The 26,442-nt window shown below is 39.5% G+C and overlaps 1 protein-coding gene across 3 annotated transcripts in view; it reads right to left on the bottom strand.

The window, feature by feature from the left end:
• Positions 1-26,442, bottom strand: part of mon2 (MON2 homolog, regulator of endosome-to-Golgi trafficking) — a 55,722-nt gene that overhangs the window by 21,323 nt on the left and 7,957 nt on the right. For 2 of the 3 annotated variants that reach the window (XM_021470580.3, XM_021470577.3), the window contains exons 4-20: positions 25,332-25,463; positions 24,035-24,164; positions 20,744-20,841; positions 20,144-20,269; positions 19,793-19,990; positions 16,449-16,573; positions 15,869-16,008; positions 14,341-14,494; positions 13,991-14,181; positions 11,280-11,361; positions 10,499-10,680; positions 8,198-8,310; positions 7,409-7,513; positions 5,471-5,551; positions 4,556-4,629; positions 3,867-3,957; positions 3,682-3,783 (exon numbers count right to left, since the gene is read on the bottom strand). In XM_021470580.3, coding sequence (XP_021326255.1) covers positions 3,682-3,783; positions 3,867-3,957; positions 4,556-4,629; positions 5,471-5,551; positions 7,409-7,513; positions 8,198-8,310; positions 10,499-10,680; positions 11,280-11,361; positions 13,991-14,181; positions 14,341-14,494; positions 15,869-16,008; positions 16,449-16,573; positions 19,793-19,990; positions 20,144-20,269; positions 20,744-20,841; positions 24,035-24,164; positions 25,332-25,463 — 2,124 coding nt within the window. Of the gene's footprint in view, positions 1-90; positions 688-3,681; positions 3,784-3,866; positions 3,958-4,555; positions 4,630-5,470; positions 5,552-7,408; positions 7,514-8,197; positions 8,311-10,498; positions 10,681-11,279; positions 11,362-13,990; positions 14,182-14,340; positions 14,495-15,868; positions 16,009-16,448; positions 16,574-19,792; positions 19,991-20,143; positions 20,270-20,743; positions 20,842-24,034; positions 24,165-25,331; positions 25,464-26,442 lie in introns of those variants that run through there. The other variant, XM_073942497.1, reaches the window with a different exon arrangement.

The following is a 26,442-nucleotide window of genomic DNA, read 5'->3' on the forward strand; positions in this document are numbered from 1 at the left end:
CTCAATTTCAGATCTTACCTCAAGTACAGTCCTAACTCTAACCCAAATCCCAATTTAAATTCTAACCTCAATTCCAGTCCAAACTCTAACCCAATCCCAATTTCAGATCTAACCCTAATTCCAGTCCAAACTCTAACCCAATCCCAATTTCATTTCTAAACCCAATTCCAATCCAACCTCTATCCCAATCCCAATTTCAGATCCAACCCTAATTCCAGTCCAAACTTAAACCCCAATCCCAATTTAAATTCTAACCTCAATTCCAATCCAACCTCTATTCCAATCCCAATTTCAGATCTAACCCTAATTCCAGTCCAAACTCTAACCATAACCCCAATTTAAATTCTAACCTCAATCCCAGTCCAAACTCTAAACCAGGGGTCACCAATCTCGGTCCTGGAGGGCCGGTGTCCCAGCAGGTTTTTAGCTCCAACTTGCCTCAACACACCTGCCAGGGTGTTTCAAGTATACCTTGTAAAACCTTAATTAGCATATTCAGGTGTGTTTGATTAGGGTTGGAGCTAAAATCTGCAGAACACCGGCCCTCCAGGAACAAGTTTGGTGACCCCTGCTCGAAACCAATCCCAATTTCAGTTCTAAAACCAATTTCCAGTCCAAACTCTAACCCCAATCCTAATTTCAACTCTAACTCCATTCTCAAATCCAATTCCAAATCTAATCCCGATCCTAACACCAATCACAACTCTAGCCTCAACACCAACACTAATGCCAATCCTAGTCCAAACTCTAAACACATTTCCAATCTCATCCCCAAACCCAATCCTAAATTCAACCCCAATTCCAACTCTAATCTCATCCCCAAACCCAATCCTAGCTGATCTTCTTTTTTAGAAGAGCTACAAATACCACAGAGGTTCAGAAGCTGAGCAACAGTGCTGTAGGCATAAAAATTAATTGAGAAAAAGAATCTCAAATAAAACAGACATTTCCAAGGCGCTTGTGTTGAAGCCCTGATGCAAGTCCTGTGAAAGAAACTTGTGCGACAACAACAACAAAAATGCATGAAATAAAAAAGGGGGCCGATTTATTTTAGAAAACATTAAAGAAACGTGAAAAGTTCTAACTTCAACCCCAATCCCAATTTCAGTTCTAACCTTAAATCCAGTCCAAACTTCAACCCCAATCCCAATTTCAGTTCTAACCTTAAATCCAGTCCAAACTTCAACCCCAATCCCAATTTCAGTTCTAACCTTAAATCCAGTCCAAACTTCAACCCCAATCCCAATTTCAGTTCTAACCTTAAATCCAGTCCAAACTTCAACCCCAATCCCAATTTCAGTTCTAACCTTAAATCCAGTCCAAACTTCAACCCCAATCCCAATTTCAGTTCTAACCTTAAATCCAGTCCAAACTTCAACCCCAATCCCAATTTCAGTTCTAACCTTAAATCCAGTCCAAACTTCAACCCCAATCCCAATTTCAGTTCTAACCTTAAATCCAGTCCAAACTTCAACCCCAATCCCAATTTCAGTTCTAACCTTAAATCCAGTCCAAACTTCAACCCCAATCCCAATTTCAGTTCTAACCTTAAATCCAGTCCAAACTTCAACCCCAATTTCAATTCAAACTGCATTCTCAAGCCCAATTCCAAATCTAATCCTGAAGAAACTTGTGCGACAACAACAACAAAAATGCATGAAATAAAAAAGGGGGCCGATTTATTTTCGAAAACATTAAAGAAACGTGAAAAGAGATGATTTCATAAACACCAGGCAATGACAGACCGACTGAAACATAAGCATTCCTCGAAAGGAATTTCTGAAGTGAAAAAGAAAGCACTTACCTTCTATAAATCAGACATGTTGCAAGAAACGGAAGAGAAAAAGATGGAACAATCCAATATGAGGACACGAGTCGTACTTTAGCATTTATACAACCACAGAAAAAATGTGAGTACAGCTGACAGAGACAGCAGGTAAAGACAGGAAGGATCAAAGTGGACCAAAACTGTCAAATTAATACTGTCTAACTATTAACACCATCTACAATAAAAGTTTGTGTTTACATAATATATGTGCGAGTAGACTGTATATTTATGTTCAGCTTGATGCATGAGCCTGTTTTGTTTTGCTTCTGCATGCTCTTGATCTCTCTGTCAATTCTTTTAGGATCGCCCCTCTGTGACGTCACCACCTTCGCTGCCAATCAGGAAGGTAGCCCGAAGTTTAAAGGGAAATGAGTGTAGAAGCTCGTTCTCTTGCTTTTGTCTTGCTTGCCTTTCTGCTCTGTTTGTGTGTTTTTGGCTTGTGTTATGTGGTATTATGTTGATTTGACTTGAGAGATTGATTTTGCTGTGGTACGCTGTCACCGTTCAGTAAATGCTTGTTTAATGATCCCTGAACATCAGTTTCTGAATTTCCCGGGGAATCATGGAGTTTAGGCATCATGTGGCATACATCTCATAGAAAACTCCACTGTCTTAAGGCTGATTTATACTTCTACATCAAGCGCATGTGTATGGTCCGGCGCAGCCTACGTGTGGTCGCATAGCCCTCACCGTGGCCGTCGCTGACGAAACAATTTATTATGTATATATATATATATATATATAAATATATTATGTATATATAAACAAACACACACACACACATGCACGTATATAATTTAACAACATGTTTGTTTATATTAATTTAATAGATATTCAAAATATATATTTTTATTTATTTAAATTATATATTTAATGTTTTTGTTTAGTTTTTTGTATTTTACATATGTATTTACATATACATAATAAATATACACCATACACATATTATGTAAATCAAAAACATAACTTAACTAATATTAGTAATATTCAAGCAATATTAGTGGTATTTTAAGCTATATTAGCAGTAATTAGAGTATACAGAAACACATGTTAAACTGCATGAAAAAATAAACGGCATAATCTAAATAAAATAAATAAACACCATAAGCTGAATATAAAAAAAAAACAATCTAAACTAAAAAATAAATAAACTGCATTATATAAATAAAATAAATAAACTGCATTATATAAATAAAATAAATAAACTGCATTAGATAAATAAAATAAATAAACTGCATTAGATAAATAAAATAAATAAACTGCATTAGATAAATAAAATAAATAAACTGCATTAGATAAATAAAATAAATAAACTGCATTAGATAAATAAAATAAATAAACTGCATTATATAAATAAAATAAATAAACTGCATTAGATAAATAAAATAAATAAACTGCATTATATAAATAAAATAAATAAACTGCATTAGATAAATAAAATAAATAAACTGCATTAGATAAATAAAATAAATAAACTGCATTAGATAAATAAAATAAATAAACTGCATTAGATAAATAAAATAAATAAACTGCATTAGATAAATAAAATAAATAAACTGCATTATATAAATAAAATAAATAAACTGCATTAGATAAATAAAATAAATAAACTGCATTATATAAATAAAATAAATAAACTGCATTAGATAAATAAAATAAATAAACTGCATTAGATAAATAAAATAAATAAACTGCATTAGATAAATAAAATAAATAAACAGCAGAAGCTTAATGTTACGCCATAAACGTATAAAGTATAAGTAGAGTATAAAGAAAAAACTAAACTATGACCAATGTTATTTTTATCATATAAATGTGTGTCTTTTATTTTTAGATCTGGCATCTGGTCTCACCTCCAGTAAATGAGCGGTCAGGGGCCTCCAGAGGATCTCGATGCGGTCCATATTGACCAGTCCAGTCTCCAAGAGTTTGGCCACCGCAAACAGGGATGGTTCCTGAGTGCCAGATGCGAGACATAAATGTTATAAACTAAACATGCACTGATCTGAAGCATATGAAGAGCTGATGAAGGACTCACCTTGTTGGTGCCGTAAGCCATTTCCATCGCCTCCATTGACAAAGAGCACAGCGCGTTTATCAGGTGATGCAGAGAGACGTCGTCTAAATACCTAAACACACACACAATATATGATTCCACTTTTGTAAAACACATGTAAAACAGTTTCATATAAATATAAAATTTAATATGAAAAGTGTTGAATAATCAGAACAAATTAAATCAATTAAGCTGAATTATTTCTATTTCTTCTTATTAAAAAAGTAACACTATTAATCATGTTTTACTGTAGAAAATAATATTGTTATTTATTTTATTATTATTATTATGCTTAACAATTTTACTTTATACAGAACAATGAAATTGCTAATTTAATGTCTTGATTTCTTCACTTAGAAATCAGCAGATTAGATTAAAATAATTTGTGAAAATGTATTTTTAGAATTTATTTCAACAACCAAATTTATTTCATACTACATAAAAAAAGAGAACTCTGTTATTCTGTCCTCCCTTTTCTCCTAATAAAGAAATATGTAACTTCATCATTAATAATAACATACGGTATTTAAAATAATATAATATTAATATAATATAATAATAATAATATTAAAATATTTTAAACAGTAATAGCAATGAGAATATCACTATATTCAATTTAATATAATTAGTAAAGCATATGAATGCAGAATTATTGCGATGTTTGGTCTTACTGTGAGCTTTCAAAGAGTCTGGAGAGGATGTTTGATATGACGGGCAGATCAGTCATCACCGCTGTGGTCAAAACCTGCAGACAGACAGTAAAACAAACACCACCATTAACATTTTACACTACTGCACATGACACAAACTACTTTTGTTCCTCTTTTGGAGACGCCCTGCACATCTAGAACACATTAAGGCCACAATAGGCTTGTTTCAGGTCAGACGGGTCTTTAAAGGCTTAAAATGTCTTAAAAAGTCATAAATTGACAGAAATATTGCTCTTAAAGTCTTAAATCATTTTAAACAGGTCTTAATTTTCCTTTGTCCATGTAAAGCTACCCAACCGGGCCAACACACGTTCAACAATCCAGTCCAAATTCTACCCCGATCTCAATTTCAGTTCTAACCTTAAATCCAGTCCAAACTTCAACCCCAATTTCAATTCAAACTGCATTCTCAAGCCCAATTCCAAATCTAATCCTGATCCCAACACCAATCACAACTCTAACCCCAATCCCAACACTAATGCCAATAACATTCGTTTAAAAGCCTGCATGCATTCATGGAGCACATTTGGTGAGGACACTGACCTGGACACACTGTTGTGCATAGCTGTTTATTATAGTTTTTAACACTTTTAGAAAGAGATATTAAGTTGAAAATCATGTATAAAACTTGCTTGTTTTGGCGCAGTATTTAAAGTATTTAATATATGTAGACATATAGGCAAGTAAAAATCTTTTTCATTGGGGAAAATTCCTCAGTGTTTATCCCTGTATAAGTCTGAAATTTCATTCATAATGGTCTTATAATGTCTTCCAGGGTTTCTGCGGGTCAAATTGGAGCATTAGTGTGTTTGACAGAACAAAACCGCAGCTGATTCAGAATATGAAAATGGAGATTTGTTCGGTAGCTAGCTTTACCGTGCTGGGACCCTCCACGGCCCGTCCGGGTTTCAGGACTCCACCGGGAGCCGGTTTCAGTCCCAGAATCCACACCAGATGCTGACGGAGACAGAGAAGAAGACAACTCATGATCAGATCACAAACAAACAAACGAGAAAAAAAAAAGCGTTAAAGTGATAGTTCAGGCAAAAATCAAAACTCTGTCATCATTTATTTATTTAGGTTTTAATGACATATCAGCAGCATTGGCTATATTCATGGCAAAAATATATACTAATAAATATACAGAATATAATCAAATCAGTGTCTTAATAAACATACATTGTAAAAAAACAAGTATACAAGCATCAACAACACTCAGAGTCATATACAATATTTTAGTTTGATTAAAGATAAATAGTCTGAAAGTGCTCCTTTTAAACATTTCACATAAAATATTTCCCGAATAAAAACGTTCTCTAACATCATTTAAACATACACATTCTATTTAAATAGTATTTATCGTCAGAATAATCTTAGCCACAAACAGGTCTTTCTTTCCCTTTCAGTAAATCTGCGTGAGTAAGTCTCGAGTGTCCAATTCTGCAAGTTCTGTGATCCTTTACTCGCCCTTTACTTGTTTTTGAGATTCTTTATTCTGTTGAACACAAAAGAAGATATTTTGAAAAATGTTATATCCATTGACTTCCATAGTATTTGTTTTTTACTATGGTAGTCAGTGCAGTGCTTACAGGATTTCTGCTTTTGTGTTCAACACAATAAAGAAACTCTTAAAGATCTGAAGCAACTCGATGGAGAGTAAATAATGAGCACATTGTAATTTCTGGGTGAACTGTCCCTTTAAGCTTTAACTTGGCTTATACAACTCAAAATGTCCTACTTTTTTGCACAGTTTTAATTTTGTCTGTTTCAAAACTTGAAGAAGACCTATTAATCCCCTTTTTACAAGATGTTAAATGTGTCTGTGATGTCTCTAGAGTAGGGGTGCCCAAACTTTTATATGAAGGGCCAAAAACCAAAGATCATTGAGAGGCGTGGGCTGAAAATTCATTGATTAATGTTTACAAATAAATTGAAAACATTACATTAAATCATATTAATTAATGCAGTTTACATTTAAATGCTAACTTATCATAATAAAAAACAAACAATTCATAACACAGTGGAGTTCAATGCTAAATGCACTAGTTAAGCAGGATCTGCCTTTGCCTTCATTTGCTCACTGATGTCTCTGCATTGCCTGTCGGGTGACAGTATGTACATTAAAAAAAAACTGAATTATTTCCAACATTTCATTGAAACATTTTATTTAAGGTTACATTAAATTAGAAATCACCGTCTGTAAACCATCCTCATAATTCTCTCTCTCTCTTCTCAGATGGGATGGTGGGTCAAATCAAATGGTTTCCATGGGCCAACTTTGGCTCGAGGGCCCAAGTTTGTTCATCTCTGATGTGTTTAGAGTGTGTAGTGAAGTTTCAGCTTAAAATAGCACACAGATAATGCTTATAACTCTCTGAAACTGACCCTTCAGGTTTTGATCCTAGCGGTGGTGTTTTGGTGACTGTCACTTTAAATGTAAATGAGATTATGCTCTTTTCAGACGAGGGCGGAGCTACAAATGCATGTGTGTCAGCATAGTGGCAGATTCAAAACAGGACTATCGTCCTATGCTAATGAGGGAGAGATAGGCACTAGTGGGCGGGGCTTTCCCCCTCTGATGTCACGTATAAAGGGAGAATGTCAGTGTGTCTGCAGACGGTTTCTATCAAGTCTGATTACAAACAAAACAATTAATGCCATTACAGGCTGGAGATATTCACACACTGCTGACACACAACCGTGTTTAAACCCCTTATAAAGTGATTGCTGCATAATTGGTCCACTTTAAGGCAGTCACAGAGTAAACATACACATGTTGTTGAGTGAATTGTGACTGGATGAGTGCAGATGTACCTGTAGTGTGGCCAACACCAGCTGCCAGGAGGTGCCCAGATGAGCCCCGTGACAGTGAGCCAGATTCAGCAGAGTCCGCATGCACTGGATGTTCTTCGCTGTGAGCTGAACACACACACACACACACACACACACACACACACACACACACACACACACACACACACACACTGAGGTAAGATGATGGATATTTTTAAAAGTGTGTGTATTAGTTTGCTTGAGTGTGTGATTTAGCATGACGGTGGCCTGTGGTTGAGCGCTGAGCAGTGGTGTGTGTGTGTGTGTGTGTGTGTGTGTGTGTGTGTGTGAGTATATATCTGTGATTGTTTGTATCATTTACAATGAAAGAATCTAGCCCTAACCCTAACCATAAATTACTCCCAAAGTCTGAGAGAATTATAGTTTAAGAACAATGATGCAGAAGCACATCACACTGATTGCGTGCCATTACTCAAGCCTTTAATCCTTACATCTTATTGGTTGATTGGACGTGTGTGTGTGTGTGTACAGGTTTAAGTGGTTTACAGGGACACAAATTTGTATAATGACATGGCTGTGACTTATTGGTATGATGCTACATGACACAATATGACTCTATTAATGTGGTTTACAGCGTTACACCTCGAGTCCTCGTAATTCAGAACACACAAAAAAATCTAAATTTGCCACAGGTTTCCTCTGTGGGTTGGGGTAAGGTCATATAATAATCAGTTTTTACAGTATAAAATACATTAAGCCTATGGAGAGTGCCTTAAAAATATCTATACCAAGTGTGTGTGTGTGATTTACCACGACTGTGCCCTGTGGTTGAGCACTGAGCGGTTGACCCACTGCCACCACCTGCTGATGAGACTCGCTGGACGGACTCACCATCTGCACACTCTGACCCTGGATAGAGTACACTAGACACACACACACACACACACATACAGTAAACACAAAACATACTAAACACACATTAAACTATATCTACACACACAAACGGTTTAATTCCTTCAGCTATTATGCTATATTATGTTATATTATATTTAGTGCTGTCAAAATTAGTGCGTTAATGCTGTTGTGGCCGGCGTGTGTTCAACGTCCAGAGAAATATGGATAAGACCAAGGAAGCACTTAGAAGGAAAGTTTCAGTATGAAACAATTAACGTCACATCACAAGGCTGTTGGAATTTGGTACCACATGCCGAATGGAAAGAAAAACCTCCGCACTTCGTGACTCGGGTGGTCCTTTAAGGTAATCAAAAATCACTGTTTACATGGAAGACTCTTAATCAGAGTATTATCTTAATTATATTGAAATCGGAGTGTAAATGTACTCAGTGAAAGTGCCAGATGATGTCGCAAGCTGTCAAAGACAGTCCATTGCTCTGTCATTAAGTTGATTCCATGCGCCCTCCAATGTTTCATTAAGTCTGATGGGTTTCCTCCTTCACACAACTTTTGTAAAGCGTCTGCTTCACGTTGCTGTGTCAGAATCTTTGTGAAATTTAGCCATACTTTAGGAAGCTTAGTTCATTTTAGTAAATTTTAAGAACGCGATCGTACGTATTGATGAATCTGATGAGAATCGCTCACCGGGTGCACTGTACTGTGCACGTTTTTTCGCAGTCCACATAGAAATCATTTTTGTTTGTTATTGGCATTGATTTTGAAATTTAAATAACACTAGCACAGCCCGTGTTTTTATTTCTGTAATAAATATGGCTGTCAAGCCAACTGGATCTTGATGGTTTATTGCGGGTGTGTTGTTTACCTGTAGAAATCGGTGTTACAAGTTGAACAAAAGTTCTGATAAACAATTATATTTTGAATTTAAATCATTTCTTTGTCTTGAGTTTACATTAATTTTACACTTGAATAGCCAAAATGACAAGTTTCAGACTTTTAATCGCGATTAATTGCAAAAAAAGTGTGATTAATTATATTATATTATATTATATTATATTATATTGTAGTATTTATTATATTATGTTATCAAATTATATCATTTTATATTATATTATATATCATTATATTATATTATATTGCAGTATTTATCATATTATATTATATCATATTATATTATACTATATATCATTCATTCATTCATTTTCTTGTCAGCTTAGTCCCTTTATTAATCCGGGGTCGCCACAGCGGAATGAACCGCCAACTTATCCAGCAAGTTTTTACGCAGTGGATGCCCTTCCAGCCGCAACCCATCTCTGGGAAACATCCACACACACATTCATCGCATGTCTTTGGACTGTGGGGGAAACCGGAGCACCGGGAGGAAACCCATGCGAACGCAGGAAGAACATACAAACTCCACACAGAAACACCAACTGAGCCGAGGTTCGAACCAGCGACCCTCTTGCTGTGAGACGACAGCACTACCTACTGCGCCACTGCCTCGCCCTATATTAGATTATATCATATATTATATTATATCATATTATATTATATATCATATAATATTAAATTATATATTAAAATATATCATATATTATATTATACCATAAATTATTATACTATAAAATAACTCCAATCAATCAGCAGAGTGATATAGAACTGTAATAAACTCAAAACCTGCCAGAACTACTTTCGCTGTGCCCTTATCTGACAATAACCAAACACCTTAGAAAAAACAAAATAAAATCACAATAAATTAAAAAAAAACTAAAACTAACAAGTGCAACTGAACTAAAAGCTAGCAAAAATTAGCAAAAAAGAAATAATATTTTAAAAAAAAATAATCACTCATTTTGTGGCGGATTTTGTTTTGAGAAACACCAGTAGGTGGCGCTTTTACAGCTAAATATTTTCTTTGTATGCTAAAAATATAAACTAGCGATGTTTAACTACGCACATGATCTGTAATACGGAGATGATGTTATTCTTCATAATCAGAACTTTTCTTTGTTTAGGTTGTGTTTAAGTGGTTTTTGCCTCTGTGTTTCTTCTTATTTTAAATCACCAAGAATTAATGTAAGCTGCTCCTCCGCCAATCAGAATCAAGCATTCAGCAGAGCAATGAATAATTTTAAAACGAAGTGTTGCTCGTGACAGTGTTGCTCCTCCTGCTAGTGTTGTGCTGTGTGTTTGTCGTACCCTTGTTAGTGAGGCTGCTGGCGCTGCTGCTGAGGATGGTGAGGGCGTAATGTGGAGGAAGAGATGCTTTACAGACGGCTGTGATGAAGGCGTCCCGAGGCGTCACCAGACCCAGACGACCACACAGAGACGCCATCGACAGCTCCGCCTTCAGGATGTTTTCCGTCGCCGTCTCGTCCGTACTGACACAAACATGACAACAAGAATATATTAGTAAACTAAAACTATTGGTCGAAAACATTTTCCTTAACTGAAATCTCACTTTTTGTAATACTGATGTACAGGTGATCCCACAGCCTTTTTATTTGTAATAAATGTGCAACAACTTCAAAATCTCTTTGTTCACAAAGCCATCATGGGGGATTGTGTGTAGAATGTTGAGGAAATCAATAACTTTGATCAATTTTGGAATAAGGCTGTAGCATAAACAAATGTGGAAAAAGAGAAGCGCTATCAATACTTTCCGAATGCACTGTACATATATGGCTGCAGGTTAACTGTGTTTATATACTGTGTTTGTGCTGACAATCTCATTTGAATTTAAAGCGACAGGCACCAAAACGGCACAATTAGGATCAAAGCCAGAAAAAAGAGTCAGATTCAGAGAGTTATAACATATCTTGTAAATAGGGGCATAAAGGGTCCCCTTTAAAAATATTATTAGATTAAAAAAATTATTTAAAAATGTAAAACTATAATAACCTTACATGACACACCTTCAGTTAAGAATAGCTAAACGTGACAGTACAGAGATTATTAATACAGGTGTGTGTGCTCATACCTGGCGTCCAGCAGCAGAGAAAGAGCCGCTAGTAAACCACACCAGCAGGCGTTCACCATCTCCTGCCAGACCTCAGCAGCCACTGACACACACACACACACACACACACACACGCACGCACGCACGCACGCACGCACGCACACACACACACACACACACACACACACACACACACACACACACACACACACACACACACACACACACACACACACACACACCCCAATCATTTATAATGCACCACAAAACCATGAAGGCACATCATAAGTTACCATTAAATTACAGCTGAAGTCAAAATTATTAGAGCTCCTGTGGTCTTATAAGTTTATTATAAGATTAAATTGGACTATTATTACATTTCAAATTGGTAAATGTGGCTGCATTTGTATTATACATTTATAATACAATAATAGGCTGCACAGTGGCTCAGTGGTTAGCACTGCGGCCTCACAGTAAGAAGGTCACTGGTTCAAGTCCTAGCTGGGTCAGTTGGCGTTTCTGTGTGGAGTTTGCATGTTCTCCCTGTGTTGGCGTGGGTTTCCTCCGGGTGCTCCGGTTTTCCCCACAGTCCAAACACATGCGCTATAGGGGAATTGATGAACTTGATTGGCTTTAGTGTATGAGTGTGTGTTTGAATGAGTGTGTATGGGTGTTTCCCAGTGATGGGTTACAACTGGAAGGGCATCCACTGTGTAAAACATACGCTGGATAAGTTGGCAGTTCATTCTGCTGTGGCAACCTCTGATAAATAAGGGATTTATTTAAGCCGAAGGAAACAATACAAAATAAAATTTATTGTATTATGTACTATAATATTCTTGCTAAATGTATTATAGTTAAAATTTAATATTATTTACAACTAAGTATTGAATAAAACTATGTTTAATTATTAGTTCCACATTCTGCAGTTCCCTGAATCACAGCCAGAGGTCATCATTACACAGATATTCTCCAAAATATCCCACATACTGCTACACCCTCCTGTTAATTTCGTTTTCTTTTTTAAATATTGTTGAACAGGTTCAAGAGTTTTTCACAGTATTTTCTATAATGGCTCGTTTCCACAGACTGGTACAGTAGGGTACGGTTCGGGCGGTACGGGTCACCTTTATCAGGCTTGCGTTTCCACTAGCAAGGGTACCCTTTTGGTGGGCGTGGTGTATGACAAAGTTTCAGTCGACGTCATTTTCGCTCGAGAAAATGTCTACAGTAAAGCTGCACAGGGCGTTCAGATATCATATGAAAAGCATTACTTACAAAACAGAGGCTTTACACACATATATACTTGTGTATAAATGTTTATTACTAACTTTTCTATGAACAGGAGTTGTTTATAACTGCAGATCAACGACAGTGTGAAATAGCCTACTGTAACGTCTGTAATTATATTAAATAAATAAATAAATGAACATATATGAACACATACAGCCCCTTACAGTCTCCAATATGTTACCAACTACAGAAGAACTACACACAGCAGACATTTCGGCGTTAATTAGGTTCAAGACAACACAAAGTATAGCCTAGAGTCAGAGCAGACCTCTCATGTGTGTGTGTAATCTTCAACAGCACATGTAAACTCTGTTAGAGAGTCACTCCATCATTCCCAGTTCATATTAGTCCAAAAGGTGATAATAAAGATTAAAACAAGGCAGTTTGTTCACGTTTGCTGAAGAAATAACGTGCTCCTTGGCTTCGCCTTTTTTCCCACGCTCCATTCTCGCGTTTATCCTTTTCTTTCTGAATGTGTCACTCTCGTTTTTCAGTGTCTGTCAGGTTCGGGTTTCCAAAAGCTTGTCAATAATCAAGTGCATGTTATTATCATCAGCTCAAGAAGTTTGTTATTTTAGATAGAGACACGTGGCGAGCGCGAGGAGCGAAACCACTCGGGCTTCAGACTGGCTCGTAAAAAACTACGCGGCACAGGGTGAATCTGCTCTTCTCCATGGCTTTGTGGCTGTTTATCATGACGATGACAGGGTTTGTTAGCAGGATCGACCATGGCTGCATATGTATTTATAATTCGCTGTAATCTCTCGCTGTGTATTTCAAACATGGCGGGTCCTTTGTTTACATTCTGGCTTGTTGCGTCTACGAATGACGTATCTCTGTAAACCAATAGCGTTCAGCTGCGCGTGTAGCTCCACCTTTTGGGACCCTTTCTGCAGTTTGGGACCCTTTCGAAAGGGTCCCGAAAAAGTGGTACGGTATGGTTTGGTTCGGTACGCCTTTTGACAGTGGAAACGGGCCATAATGTTTGTTCTTCTGGAGAAAGTCTTATTTGGTTTATTTCGGCTAGAATAAAAGCAGTTTTTAATTGTTTTAAAGCCATTTTAAGCTCAATATTATTATCCCCCTTACACAATATTAGTTTTGGATTGTCTCCAGAACAAACCACTGTTTTACAATGACTTGCCTAATTACCCTAACTTTACCCTAATTACCCTAGTGAAGCCTTTAAATGTCTCTTTAAGCTGTATAGAAGTGTCTTGAAGAATATCTAGCCTAATATTATTTACTGTCATCATGACAAAGAGAAAATAAATCAGTGATTAGAGATGAGTTATTAACTCTATTATGTGTAGAAATGTGCTGAGACAAATCTTATATACATATATATAATAATATTCATATACAGGGAGGCTTATAATTCAGACTTCAACTTCAACATATAATATTTGTGCAGATGTGTGTGTGTGATGTTTACTCACGGGGCTCCTGGGCAGGAGGTGAAACAGGCTCCTCCTCCTCCCTCATGGCCTCCTGCTGTTCTTGTCTGAGCAGCTCTCTGTCGATCATATTGGTGATTCCTCTGACCAGATCCAGCAGCGCGCTGAAGGCCACAGACATGGCGTAACCCTCAGGGATGGAGGGCGGCTCCACTTTATCCAGCATCTCCAGACTGACAGCAAACACAGATTAGATTGAGAGCTAGCTAATGCTAATAGCTCAATCTAAAGGCCCGGACACATCAAGGCAGTAGTCAGCCAGTGAGTTTTTGCTCTTGCTTGTTTTTTAAAGCCGGCTTGGTGTGTCCAGGTCTAAAGAGATGTTCTCTTACTAGGTGGCTTTGGCGCTGCCCTGTACGCTGACGTTCATGAGGGGGATCCAGGTGCCACGGTACTCAAATGCAGCCTGTGTGGTCAAAGCTCCGCCTGCACCGGTCAAGCCTGGACCTCCCGGACCAGACGCCTGAGAGCTGGACACTGAGCCTCCTGAAAGACACACAGGTACATGAGCAGTTATGTGAAAGGTAAAAACATATTCTTACAGCACAAATCGAGTGGAGAGCCTAATTAAAGACTAAAGATGATATTAGCATTATGGTGCAATATACACTCACCGGCCACTTTATTAGGTACAGCTGCTTGTTAATGAAAATTTCTAATCAGCCAATCACATGGCAGCAGCTTAATGCATTTAGGCATGTAGACATGGTCAAGATGATCTGCTACAGTTCAAACTGAGCATCAGAATGGAGAAGAAAGGGGATTTAAGTGACTTTGGTTGTTGATGTCAGACGGGCTGCTCTGAGTATTTCAGAAACTGCTGATCTACTGGGATTTTCACGCACAACCATCTCTAGGGTTTACAGAGAATGCTCCAGGGGAAATATCCAGTGAGCGGCAGTTCTGTGGGCACAAATGCCTTGTTGATGAGGTCAGAGGAGAATGGCCAGACTGGTTTCAGCTGATAGAAAGGCAACAGTAACTCAAATAAGCACTCGCTACAACCGAGCTCTGCAGAAGAGCATCTCTGAACACACAACACGGCCAACCTTGAGGCGGATGGGCTACAGCAGCAGAAGAGCACACCGGGTGCCGCTCCTGTCAGCTAAGAACAGGAAACTGAGGCTACAATTCACACAGACTCACCAAAACTGCACAATAGAAGATTGGAGAAACGTTGCTGCTCTGATGAGTCTCCATTTCTGCTGACACATTTGGATGCTCGGGTCACAATTTGGCCTCAACAACATGAAAGCATGGATCCATCCTGCCTTGTATCAGCGGTTCAGGCTGGTGGTGGTGGTGTAATGGTGTGGGGGAGATTTTCTTGGCACACTCTGGGTAAATTAGCACCAATTGAGCATCATGTATTGCTGCTGACCATGTCCATCCCTTTATGACCACAGTCATCTTCTGATGGCTACTTTCGGGAGGATAACGCACCATGTCATAAAGCGTGAATCATCTCAGACTGGTCAAATGTCCTCCACTATCTCCAGAGCTCAATCCAATAGAGCAGCTTTGGGATGTGGTGGAACGGGAGATTGGCATCATGGATGTGCAGCCGACAAATCTGCAGCAACTGTGTGATGCTATCATGTCAACATGGAGCAAAATCTCTGAGGAATATCTCCAGTACCCTGTTGAATCTCTGCCATGAAGGATTAAAGCAGTTCTGAAGGCAAAAAGGGTCCAACCTGGTACTAGTAAGGTGTACCTAATAAAGTGGCTGGTGAGTGTATTTTACTTTATATCTTTTTGCTATTGCCTTAATTGGAACAACTACAAAAAAAACAGTGCTGTGCATGCTTGTATGTGTGTGTGTGAATGTGGAAGCCTCTGAGCGTGTGTGTGTGAGACCTGCAGGTGTGCTGGTAGATGAAGTGTTTCCTGCGCTGGGGAGGATGAAGAGTGACTGGATGAAGGAGCCCAGAGCGTTGACGATATCTCTGAAGACTTTAGTGGAGTGTGGCTTCATGTCATACGACTGACAGAAAGAGCTGCAAACGCGCACGCGCACACACGCACACACACACACACACACACACACACACACTCTGGTTAGATTTATGGCAAACCTATGGAAATATAATCAGATCTGCATAATAATAAAGGTCACGCTTTACAATAGTTTCATTAGTTAATGTATGTTAATAACATGAACTAATAATGATCAATACTTGTACAGCATTTATTAATCATAGATTAACATGCACTAATGCATTATTAACATCCACATTCATGCTTGTTGACATGAGTTAATGCACCCTGAGCTAACATCAGCCTATGATCATAAGCTAACATGAACTAAGATGAGCAAATACTGTAATAAATGTGTTGTTCATTGTTTGTTTATGTTAGTAAATGCACTACCTAAAGCAACCTTATTGTAAATGTTACCAGAACAGGAGTGTGTGTTTGTGTGTGTGTATGCGTTTACCGTAGTAAATGTGGCTGAACACACAGTCTGTGCACAGACTCCACAGCCACGGCTCTCAACCACTGCGGCTTCTCTCCATCCAGAAACTTCACCAGCAGAGAGAGGAAGATCTCACACTCTGTTACCTGCGACACACACACACACACACCTGCACAATCAGAGCTGTAGATGCAGAAAACAGCCTTTGCTCAATACGTTGTTGATGCACGTTTGGCAGTGATTACAGCCTCAAGTCTTCTTGAATATGATGAACAAGCTCTGCACAGCTGTCTTTGGGAATTTTGGCCCGTTCCTCTTTGCAGTATCTCTCAAGCTCTATCAGGAAGCGACGGTGTACAGCCATTTTCAGATCTCTCCAGAGATGTTCAATAGGATTTAGGTCTGGGCTCTGGCTGGGCCACTCAATGACATTTCTGAGTTGTTGTGAAGCCGATCTATTGATATTTTGGCGGTGTGCTTTGGGTCATTGTCCTGCCGGAAGATGAAGCGTCGCCCCAGTCTGAGGTGAAGAGCACTCTTGTGCAGGTCTTCATTCAGGATGTCTCTGTACATCGCTGCATTCATCTTTCCCTCTATCCTGACTAGTCTTCCAGTTCCTGTTGCTGAAACACATCCCCACAACATGATGCCAACACCACCATGCTTCACTGTAGGGATGCTGTTAGGCTGGTGATGAGCGCCGCCTGCTGTTCTCCAAACGTAACGCCTGGCGTTCACTCCAAACAGTTCAGTTTGAGTCTCATCAGCTTAGAAAGTTTAGTTTCTGATGCTCTGAGAGTCCTTCAGATGGTAAACTCCAGGCGGGGAGTGTCTTCTTTCTGGCCACTCCACCATACAGGCCTGATTGGTGGATTGCTGCATCGATGGTTGTCCTTCTGTAAGGTTCTGCTCTCTCCACAGAAGAACACTGGAGCTCAGAGAGAGTGACCATCGGGTTATTGATCACCTCCCTGACTAAAGCCTGTCTCCCCCGATCACTCAGATGGCTGGCCAGCTCTAGGAAGAGTCCTGGTGGTTCCAAACATCTTCCACCTACGGATGATGGAGGTCGCTGTGCTCATTGGAACTTTCAGAGCAGCAGAAGTGTTTATGTAATCTTCCCCACCCTTGTGCCTCCAAACTATACTGTCTTGGAGGTCTACAGACGATTCCTTTGTCTTCATGCTTGGTTTGGGCTTTGACATGCACTGTCAACCCTGGGAGCTTATATAGACAGGTGTAGCCTTTAAATCATGTCCAATCAACTGAATGGACCCCAGGTGAACTGCAGTGACGCTGCTCAAACATCTCAAGAATGATCAGTGGAGACAGAATGAACCTGAGGTCGATGTAGAGCTTCTCGGTAAAGGCTGTGAATACTGATGTACATGTGATTTTTCAGCTTTTCATTTGTAATAAATCTGCAACAATTAAAAAAACTCTTTTTTTTCATTGTCATTATGGGGGATTGTGTGTAGAATGTTGAGGAAATGAATGAATTTAATCCATTTTGGAATACGGCTGTCTCATAAACAAATGTGGAAAAAGTGAAGCGCTATCAATACTTTCCAGATGCACTGTACAGCACATTTAGGACTTAAAATCACCCTGGAGTGGATAAAAACGCCCCAACAGCACACATAGGCTTAATAATAATAATGTTTTGAGGTTGTTTTCACACTTAAGTGATAAAGATGGTCATTAATTGTGTTCAGGGCTTTACATTAACACCTAAATGCGGGTAGATTTCCACTTTGGCGGGTTAGACAGACGCCTCCACTAGCCACTTTGGCTGGTTGAAAATAATTTTTAAATGGTAGTTTTCCTAAAAGCAGGGTTCGACAATATAAGGATGACCCAATATGTGTGCAAGTGTGATCTTAGAATCGAGAAGTACAATAATTGTGATCACGCGAGCAGAAGAAAGCAAGAGAATACCGAATGAGGGGATGATGATCACTCGCGCTAACAGCTGATGTGATGCGCGGGACTTCTTCAAACGCGTGCGCGCTCCCGGATCGTGAAGCAACCGTGTCTGAAACAGGTTCTGTAAGCGCAACTGTCATCACTTCTCTTTCAAATAAACTAGACAAAAAGTGATAAACATGCACCCTCAGCAGCGGTTGCTTTCACTTTGAACAGATTATTAAATGGGCTAAAGTTAACCGTGTATGTTTCACCTGCTTTTATTTGCTTTTATTTTTGTTAAAATGGTTTAATTATTATAATTCTTTTTACAACATTGCTTTAATGGGAGATGAACTCTCTATTTATGTGCAGTTAACTGGTGATCTGAGAGATCTTTAGCCACGACAGATTACCGAGCATATTTTAATACATGACAATAGATATTTTTTAAAAGTTTTTTTTTTTTTAAAGAAATGTTTTGTTGAATAAAAAGTATAGTATACAGTTATATTTAGCTTGTTTTGACACATAAAAAATTTGTGGCTAAGAAATAATTATTGTTTAGTGTGGTTATAGAGATAAATGTAGTACATCGTTAATTTTGAGCTCTAAAAAAAAGTCTTGTGGTGATGCAGTAGAGCAGTGGGTAGCTCGTTCGCCTCACAGCAAGAAGGTCGCTGGGTCGCTGGTCAGTTGGCGTTTCTGTGTGGAGTTTGCATGTTCTCCTTGCGTTCGCGTGGGTTTCCTCCAGGTGCTCCGGTTTCCCCCACAGTCCAAAGACATGCGGCACAGGTGAATTGGGTAGGCTAAATTGTCCATAGTGTGTGTGTGTGTGTGTGTGTGTGTGTGTGTGTGTGTGTGTGTGTGTGTGTGTGTATGTGGGGATGTGTGGATGTTTGCGGCTGGAAGGGCATCCGCTGCGTAAAGAAAACTTGCTGGATAAGTTGGCGGTTCTGAATATAACTCTTGTAAAGTTGGCAGTTCATTCCGCTGTGGCGACCCCAGATTAATAAAGGGACTAAGCCGACAAGAAAATGAATGAATAAATGAATGAAAAAAAGTCTTGTGAAATAAAAACTAATTATATAACAATATAACACTATGAAACCATGACCCATTTGCTCATGCTCATTGAGCAAACTCATACTGGACACACAAAAAGTGAAATGAATGAGGACGCATGTGGACATAACACAAAAACTAAATCAAGTAATTTTAGCATGTCAATGTCAAATTTATGCATATAAATATATTTTCCCAACAACAAAATTGTGGCTAGTGAAAATGCAGAGTGGCTAGTAACATTGGAAAACTACTAGCCACAGTGGCCGGTGATTAAAAAAGTTAATGTAAAGCCCTGATTGTGTTGTACTATAAATATTGGTCGTTCTGTGTGGTCTTATGTGACTTCAATGAGTATAACTCTTGTAAAGCTGACGTTAAGCTGCATTTCTCACCAGGAGGCTGTAGAAGTGTTTGATCAGCACGGAGACGACCCGGAGCAGCCGCATGCAGATGGGGAAATAGGGTTTCTCCACCGGCGCCGGAGACGCAGAGCTGGAACTGCTGCCCTGACGAAACTTAATATTAGGAGAAAACAGCTTGATGACCAGCGGACACACACGCTCCTTCAGCAGGAAACTGAACTCCTGATGCTGCACACATACACACACACCCCAAAACAACCAGCAGGAGGTTAAGTACAACCATCGGAAAGGCAACAGCTGGGAATGAGCTTGTTTATTTCTTTGCTTCCTTCCTTCCTTCCGTGCGGATTGTTTGTTTTGGTTGGGATGTGAGGAGTTTACCTGCAGGAACACTTGAGGAAAGTCATTTAATACCGACTCCAGCAGCTCCAGGCCGAACGTGCGGGTCATTTCAGTCATTCCTACTAACCAGTAGGGGGCGTCAGCGTTCACCAGTTGACACAAATCCTGCATAATTAAGGATATTTGCATATTATTATTTGGGGAGCTTATCAGGTCATTTAAGATGCATTTGATATAGTATGTAGAAAATATTTCCAAGCACAAACAAATCGAATACACCAATCATTTATAATTTGAGATGCTCATTTATTTGTGTATGGGGCGCTCATTCATTTAGTTATTTGCAGTGTTTACTGTGAGGCGACACAGTGGCTCAGTGGTTAGCACTGTGGCCTCACAGTAAGAAGGTCGCTGGTTTGAGTCCCGGCTGGGTTAGTTGGCATCCTTGTGTGGAGTTTGCATGTTGTAAAAGTTATATAATGTTACTATTATTATTTTCTGATTCATTATTATTTTTATTTTGCATGGTGTATTTGTTTGGCATGTTAAAGTCAGTTTTATGACGTTGCAATACTGCTTCTGACCTCCAAGAGGGCGCTAGTTTTTAATTTAATTTAATGATAAAACTGGACGACTCACCTGAAACAGCATGTATGCGTCTTTAGCGCTGGGTCTCAGGGTGCTGACGGAGCGCCGGTTACAGTTTCCCTGAACAGCAGGAGGCTCTTCATTCAGACCTAAATGGAGCAGTTATAAAATATATCGAGGATCAGAGCACTGTGGTCAATGCGAACACAACAGAGGTCTCAAGCACCTTTCGCCTCTTCCAGCTTCATGTTTAAAGGGTCACGAAACACCAGAACACATGTGTTGAGCTGTTGACAGTCGTATATGTGTCCCACACTGCTAAAAACACTATTAGGACACCTATATTTCACTAAAAAGTGTAAATTGGTCGTTATTTCGCGCAAATTCGTACTTCCAGTTTGAAACAAATTTTCGAAGCTGTGTCACGGCCATGTGATCTTATCGTGTATTCCAGCGTGTAGACTGGATGTCTGTGCCTGGGAGTACCGTATTACGTGTGGTGCATTAATGCATGAGGAAGGCTTGCTTCAAACCAATCAGCACGCTCTATTTTGCAACTTCTTTAATATTCATTACTGTCACAGTGTTTAGACGGCAGAGACGCCACGTTGTGTTGGCGAAACAAGCGTGAAGTGTTGCTTTCATAACCTGCTACAGTGAAGGTTTTGTTTTCATTTTCTCTCTATGCAGCTGGAGTCACGTGTGGATTACAGTGCACGCGACGCTTGACAACAATAACTTGGACATAATGGAACATTGCTTACCCGAGAGCTTTTCTTTTCTGCTTATGTTGATCCGGATTTGCTGCTCGTCTCCTCATAATAAAGACGCGGCTCTAGCTGCTGGTGATTGTCCTGTCTCTACAGATTTGGTAAGTGAGCGACCAGTGCTCTTTGTTTATTCAGTTTGTTCGTATCGAACTAACTACTACACTGAGTGTAAACATGTTAGCATCACAACCAAACTATTACCGTCGTGTAGGATTTTCACCGCATTTAGTGACCGGAATAACACACGCGGCTTTCTGACGCTACCCGCCGAGTGCATCTAAGTTCTGCAGAGTTTTTTTTTTCTCATTCGCCGTGCGGTATCAAACATTGCATGAAAAATACACGCTTAGAGCAGTTCCTCGAATCAAATATCTCGTTTGTCGCGAGGGGCACGAATGAAATTCCTGAATGAAAGAGCCAAACTGCAGTTAAAGTCCACCATTTAATAATTTGGCAAATAATTCGACTACAGATGTCCATGTAAACACAGTCACTTTCTCCCGTGTGTGTGAGTTTTGACTCTGAAACTCAGGTCCCGTTGTTTTGCTACTGTTACGCCATCCGTCCACACTACACCGGAGTTTTCGAGCGCCGAAAATGGAGTGTTTTGGAAACGCTGGAGAGGCCGTTTTCATCCTGAAACGCTGCTGCTCCGTCTCAGTGTGGATGAGGAAAACAGAGACATCTAAAAACGGAGGCGGGGCTGCTGAGATTCGCTAGCTGATTGGGGCTTTTGTGTCATTGCGTATCCTTCCCTTATTCGTCAAGCCCCTATCACATGACTATAACACATGGCTTTAACGCTGCCGGAAGACCAGCCTTCACTTTAAACAACAACATGGACACAGAAATGGGAGCGTTGTTTGCACTATTGTCTGTTTTAGGCGCCGTTGTGCAGTTATTTAATCTGTTACATTTAGTAACTCGACCTCGTCGTCTGTCCACAAAAACACCTCTCTTGCTTTCTTTGTCATCGAGTTTAATGTTCAACTGGCACTTGTTGACTAACAATAACCAAATGCCGAGCGAGACACGTGCTTCCTGTTTAAACTAAAATGAGCATGCCCAGAGAGCGCGAATGGTCACGTGATATACATTTTTTGGTGGCGTAGTGTGGACGCAGATATGTTCAGAAACGCTAGTTAAAACGCAAGTGTGGAGGCAGATCGTTTTTGATCTAAAACGCCGTTTTCAAACTAAAACGCACTAGTGTAAACGGGGCCTCAGCATGTGCCTAAATCGACACTCCCACATCATCCCTCTTTTGCTCATCCGACACTCCCGCCTAAACAGAGCTGGACACTTTTCTGACTTTTTCCAAAGTAGAGGTGTGAAAACACCCTGCTGAAACGAGGGGGTTTCATGGCCCTTTAAAGGGTCACAAAACACCAAAATACATGTGTTGAGCTGTTGACAGTCGTATACGTGTATATGTGTTCACTATTAGGAAACATATATCTCACTAAAAAGTGTAAATTGGTTGTTTTTGCGTTATTTCAAGCAAATTTGTACTTCCTGTTTGAAACGAATTTTTGAAGCTGCGTCACGTTCATGACATAATAGCGTGTATTCCAGCGTGCAGACTGGACGTCTGTGCCAGAGTGTGTCTTATTACGTCTTACAGTGTGCTGCATTAATGCATGAGTAAGGCTTGGTTCAAACCAATCAGCGCGCTCTATTGTGCAACTTCATTAATATTCATTACTGTCACAGTGTTTAGACGACAGAGACGCCACGTTGTGTTGGCAAAACAAGCGTGAAGTGTTGCTTTTATAGTTTGCTGCAGTGAAGTTTTGTTTTCATTTTCTCTCTGTGAGAGCGCAGCTGGAGTCACGTGTGGATTAACAGTGTACGCGACGCTCAACAACAATAACTTACGTGTCTAAGGAGGATTATTGTTTACCTGAGAGCTGTTCTCATCTGCAAACGCTGAGATCCGGATTCGCTTGTAGTCTCCTCTTAATAAAGACGCGGCTCTAGTTGCTGGTGATTGTCCTGTCTCTACAGATTTGGTAAGTGAGCGACCAGCGCTCTTTGTTTATTCAGTTTGTTCGTATCGAACTAAGTTAGCTATTGCACCGAGTGTAAACATGTTAGCACCACAACCAAACTTTAACCTCGTGTAGGATTTTCACCGCATTTAGTGACCGGAATAACACACGCGGCTTTCTGACGCTACTTCTTTTCTCTTTGCCATGATGACAGTAAATAATATTAGGCTAGATATTCTTCAAAGACACTAGTATTCAGCTTAAAGTGACATGTAAAGGCTTCACTAGGGTAATTAGGGTAAAGTTAGGGGAATTAGGCAAGTCATTGTATAACGATGGTTTAAAATGGGTTTAAAAAAATTAAGAACTACTTTTATTCTAGCCGAAATAAAACAAATAAGACTTTCTCCAGAGGAAAAAACATTATAGGAAATATTGCAAAAAAATTCCTGAATCTGTTCAACATCATTTGGGAAATATTTGAATAGGAAAATTCACAGGAGGGCAAATCATTTAGACTCTATCTGTATAAACAGTAGGTAACTAGACAGAATAGCCATCGTTATCTCTCTCTGTCTCACCTTTAAAGCGCTCGTCCTCCGCCACCATCCGCTCAAACACCACAGTCACCACCTGCCTGACGGTGGCGGCCGCCGTGTTGTTGGTGATGTTGTCTTTGGTGAAATGCAGACGGAAACACAGAACGATGGCCTGAGGACAAACACAGACACAGACTCAGATTGAAAACTATTTAAAGGTCCTCTGAAGTGCTACAAGTGTGCATTTTTAATCAATGTTTGATGCAATCTCAACTGTAACACGAAACGAGGGTGGGACATAGTGTAGCCCCTCCCCTTTATAAAAAAAAACAGTCAATAGCATTTGGTTTTGATCACAGCTCTGCCAGTGAAAGCGTTTAAGCTCAAGCGCATCAAATGAAAAGCCAATGAGAAGAAGGGGCGGGGCATGTCAGAGACTAGAGAGCATTCGATTGGTCAGAATATTTGATGAGACACTGAAGTACGATGAGGTGACGTCAAAAAGATCAGCAAGCTTTAGAGGTTTACATCAGTCTTATATTTTGTAAACACAAATTTTGGAGTACATTAGATTATGTATATCCTTAAAACTAACAGACTGATACTAACAGGACCTTTAATGTCATAAAAAAAAGAGTAGATATTTCTAGAAACAAAAAGAGTACTATTTGTGCAGGACATTGCTTATTAGATCCTAAAGGGGCTTTTATTTTGCTGCTGTACATCTGAAAGTGTAATATGCAAATCATTTTTGAATTTCCGCGATCTTCCTATGATGATTAATGTAATACTTTATAACGATGCTTTCTTATAACGTTCAATCATTATTTATGGTTACCTTGAACAATGAGAAGAAGGGGGCGGGGCATGTCAGAGACTAGAGAGCATTCGATTGGTCAGAACATTTGATGAGACACTGAAGTACGATGAGGTGACGTCAAAAAGACCAGCAAGCTTTAGAGGTTTACATCAGTCTTATATTTTGTAAACACAAATTTTGTCGCTGTTTTGGAGTACACTAGAATATAGATATCCTTAACACTGTTACTGATACTAACAAAACTGATATTAACAGGGCCTTTAATGTGATAAAAAAAAAAAAAAAAGTAGAGTAGATATTTCTAGAAACAAAAAGAGTACTATTTGTGCAGGACATTGCTTATTAGATCCTAAAGGGGCTTTTATTTTGCTGCTGTACATCTGAAAGTTTAATATGCAAATAATCTTTGAATTTCCACAATCTTCCTATGATGATTAATGTAATACTTTAGTTCAAAACAAATAATTACATTAATAAAACAAAGCTTTTTTTAAACGTTGGATCATTATTTATGGTTACCTTGGACAGCACTTCATCATGTACGATGGTGTTGGTGGTGAGCAGCACGAGCACCGTCTGCAGAAGTTTGAGCTCCTCCAGGCCGTTCTCCATCAGCTGCCACAGCATGTTGATGATGTTTCCCGCCGCCGCCTAGACATCAACACATAAACCCACACTGACACCTCAAACCCACACACGCTAGGACAAACTACAATGCTGAGACACAATAGTAGCAACTGCACATTTAAAGAGAACTTCTCATTTTGACTCATGACATTTAGCATTTCTATAACAAACTAAAACACTAAAGCTTTGTTCACACCAGACGCGGAACGCGCGGATAAATCACGCTATTTGCGCGTAAATAGCCACGTGAACATTTGAGTTTGCTCGCTTCATTTGCGTGTCAAATTCACTTCAGAACAGACGCGGATTCGCGTGATGGGCAGGGCTTCTGTCAGCCCGGTGACTCTAGCTTCATAGTTAAAAGGCTAACATGAAGAGAATAACAGTGTTTATGTGCTTTATGAAGGATGATAAACAGCGTCGATACATTTAGGGTCATGTCTGAGTCCACTACATCCTTTCAGAGGTGCATCCAGCTCTTTAAGCTCATAAACCCATGAAACTGAACCTGGCTGATGGAGGTTTTCAGCGGTGCTTCTGACTGAGCCCAGCCCAGTTTGATGAACTTCTTGTCGGTGTCGGCTGGAGGATTTCCCCTGGGACACCGACAACAGGCGATACGTCACAATCACGCCCCCACAAGAGCAAGCTCCTGATTGGTTAACGCGACGCGAATGTCCGCTGAAGTTCAGATTTTCGAATGCGAGTGATTCGCGCGAAACGCATTAAGCGTGTCAAACACGCAAAACGCTCAATTCGCGCCACGTCGTTCGCGCCATGCGCACCGCGCAATTCTCGACATTCGCGCATATCGCGCCGCAGGATGTCTATTCGCGCAATTGCATTGACTTAATATGTAAATCACTCGCGCTTGACGCGCGTTCCGCATCTGGTGTGAACGTAGCATCAGGGCTCTATTTTGACGGTCCATGCGCAGAGCGGAAAATGCAGGGCGCAAACGCATTTTTGCTAATTTAAGGATGGGAAAATCTGCTTTGCGCCG

Source organism: Danio rerio, chromosome 25, assembly GCF_049306965.1.
Source record: "Danio rerio strain Tuebingen ecotype United States chromosome 25, GRCz12tu, whole genome shotgun sequence".
Taxonomy (NCBI): Eukaryota; Metazoa; Chordata; class Actinopteri; order Cypriniformes; family Danionidae; genus Danio; species Danio rerio.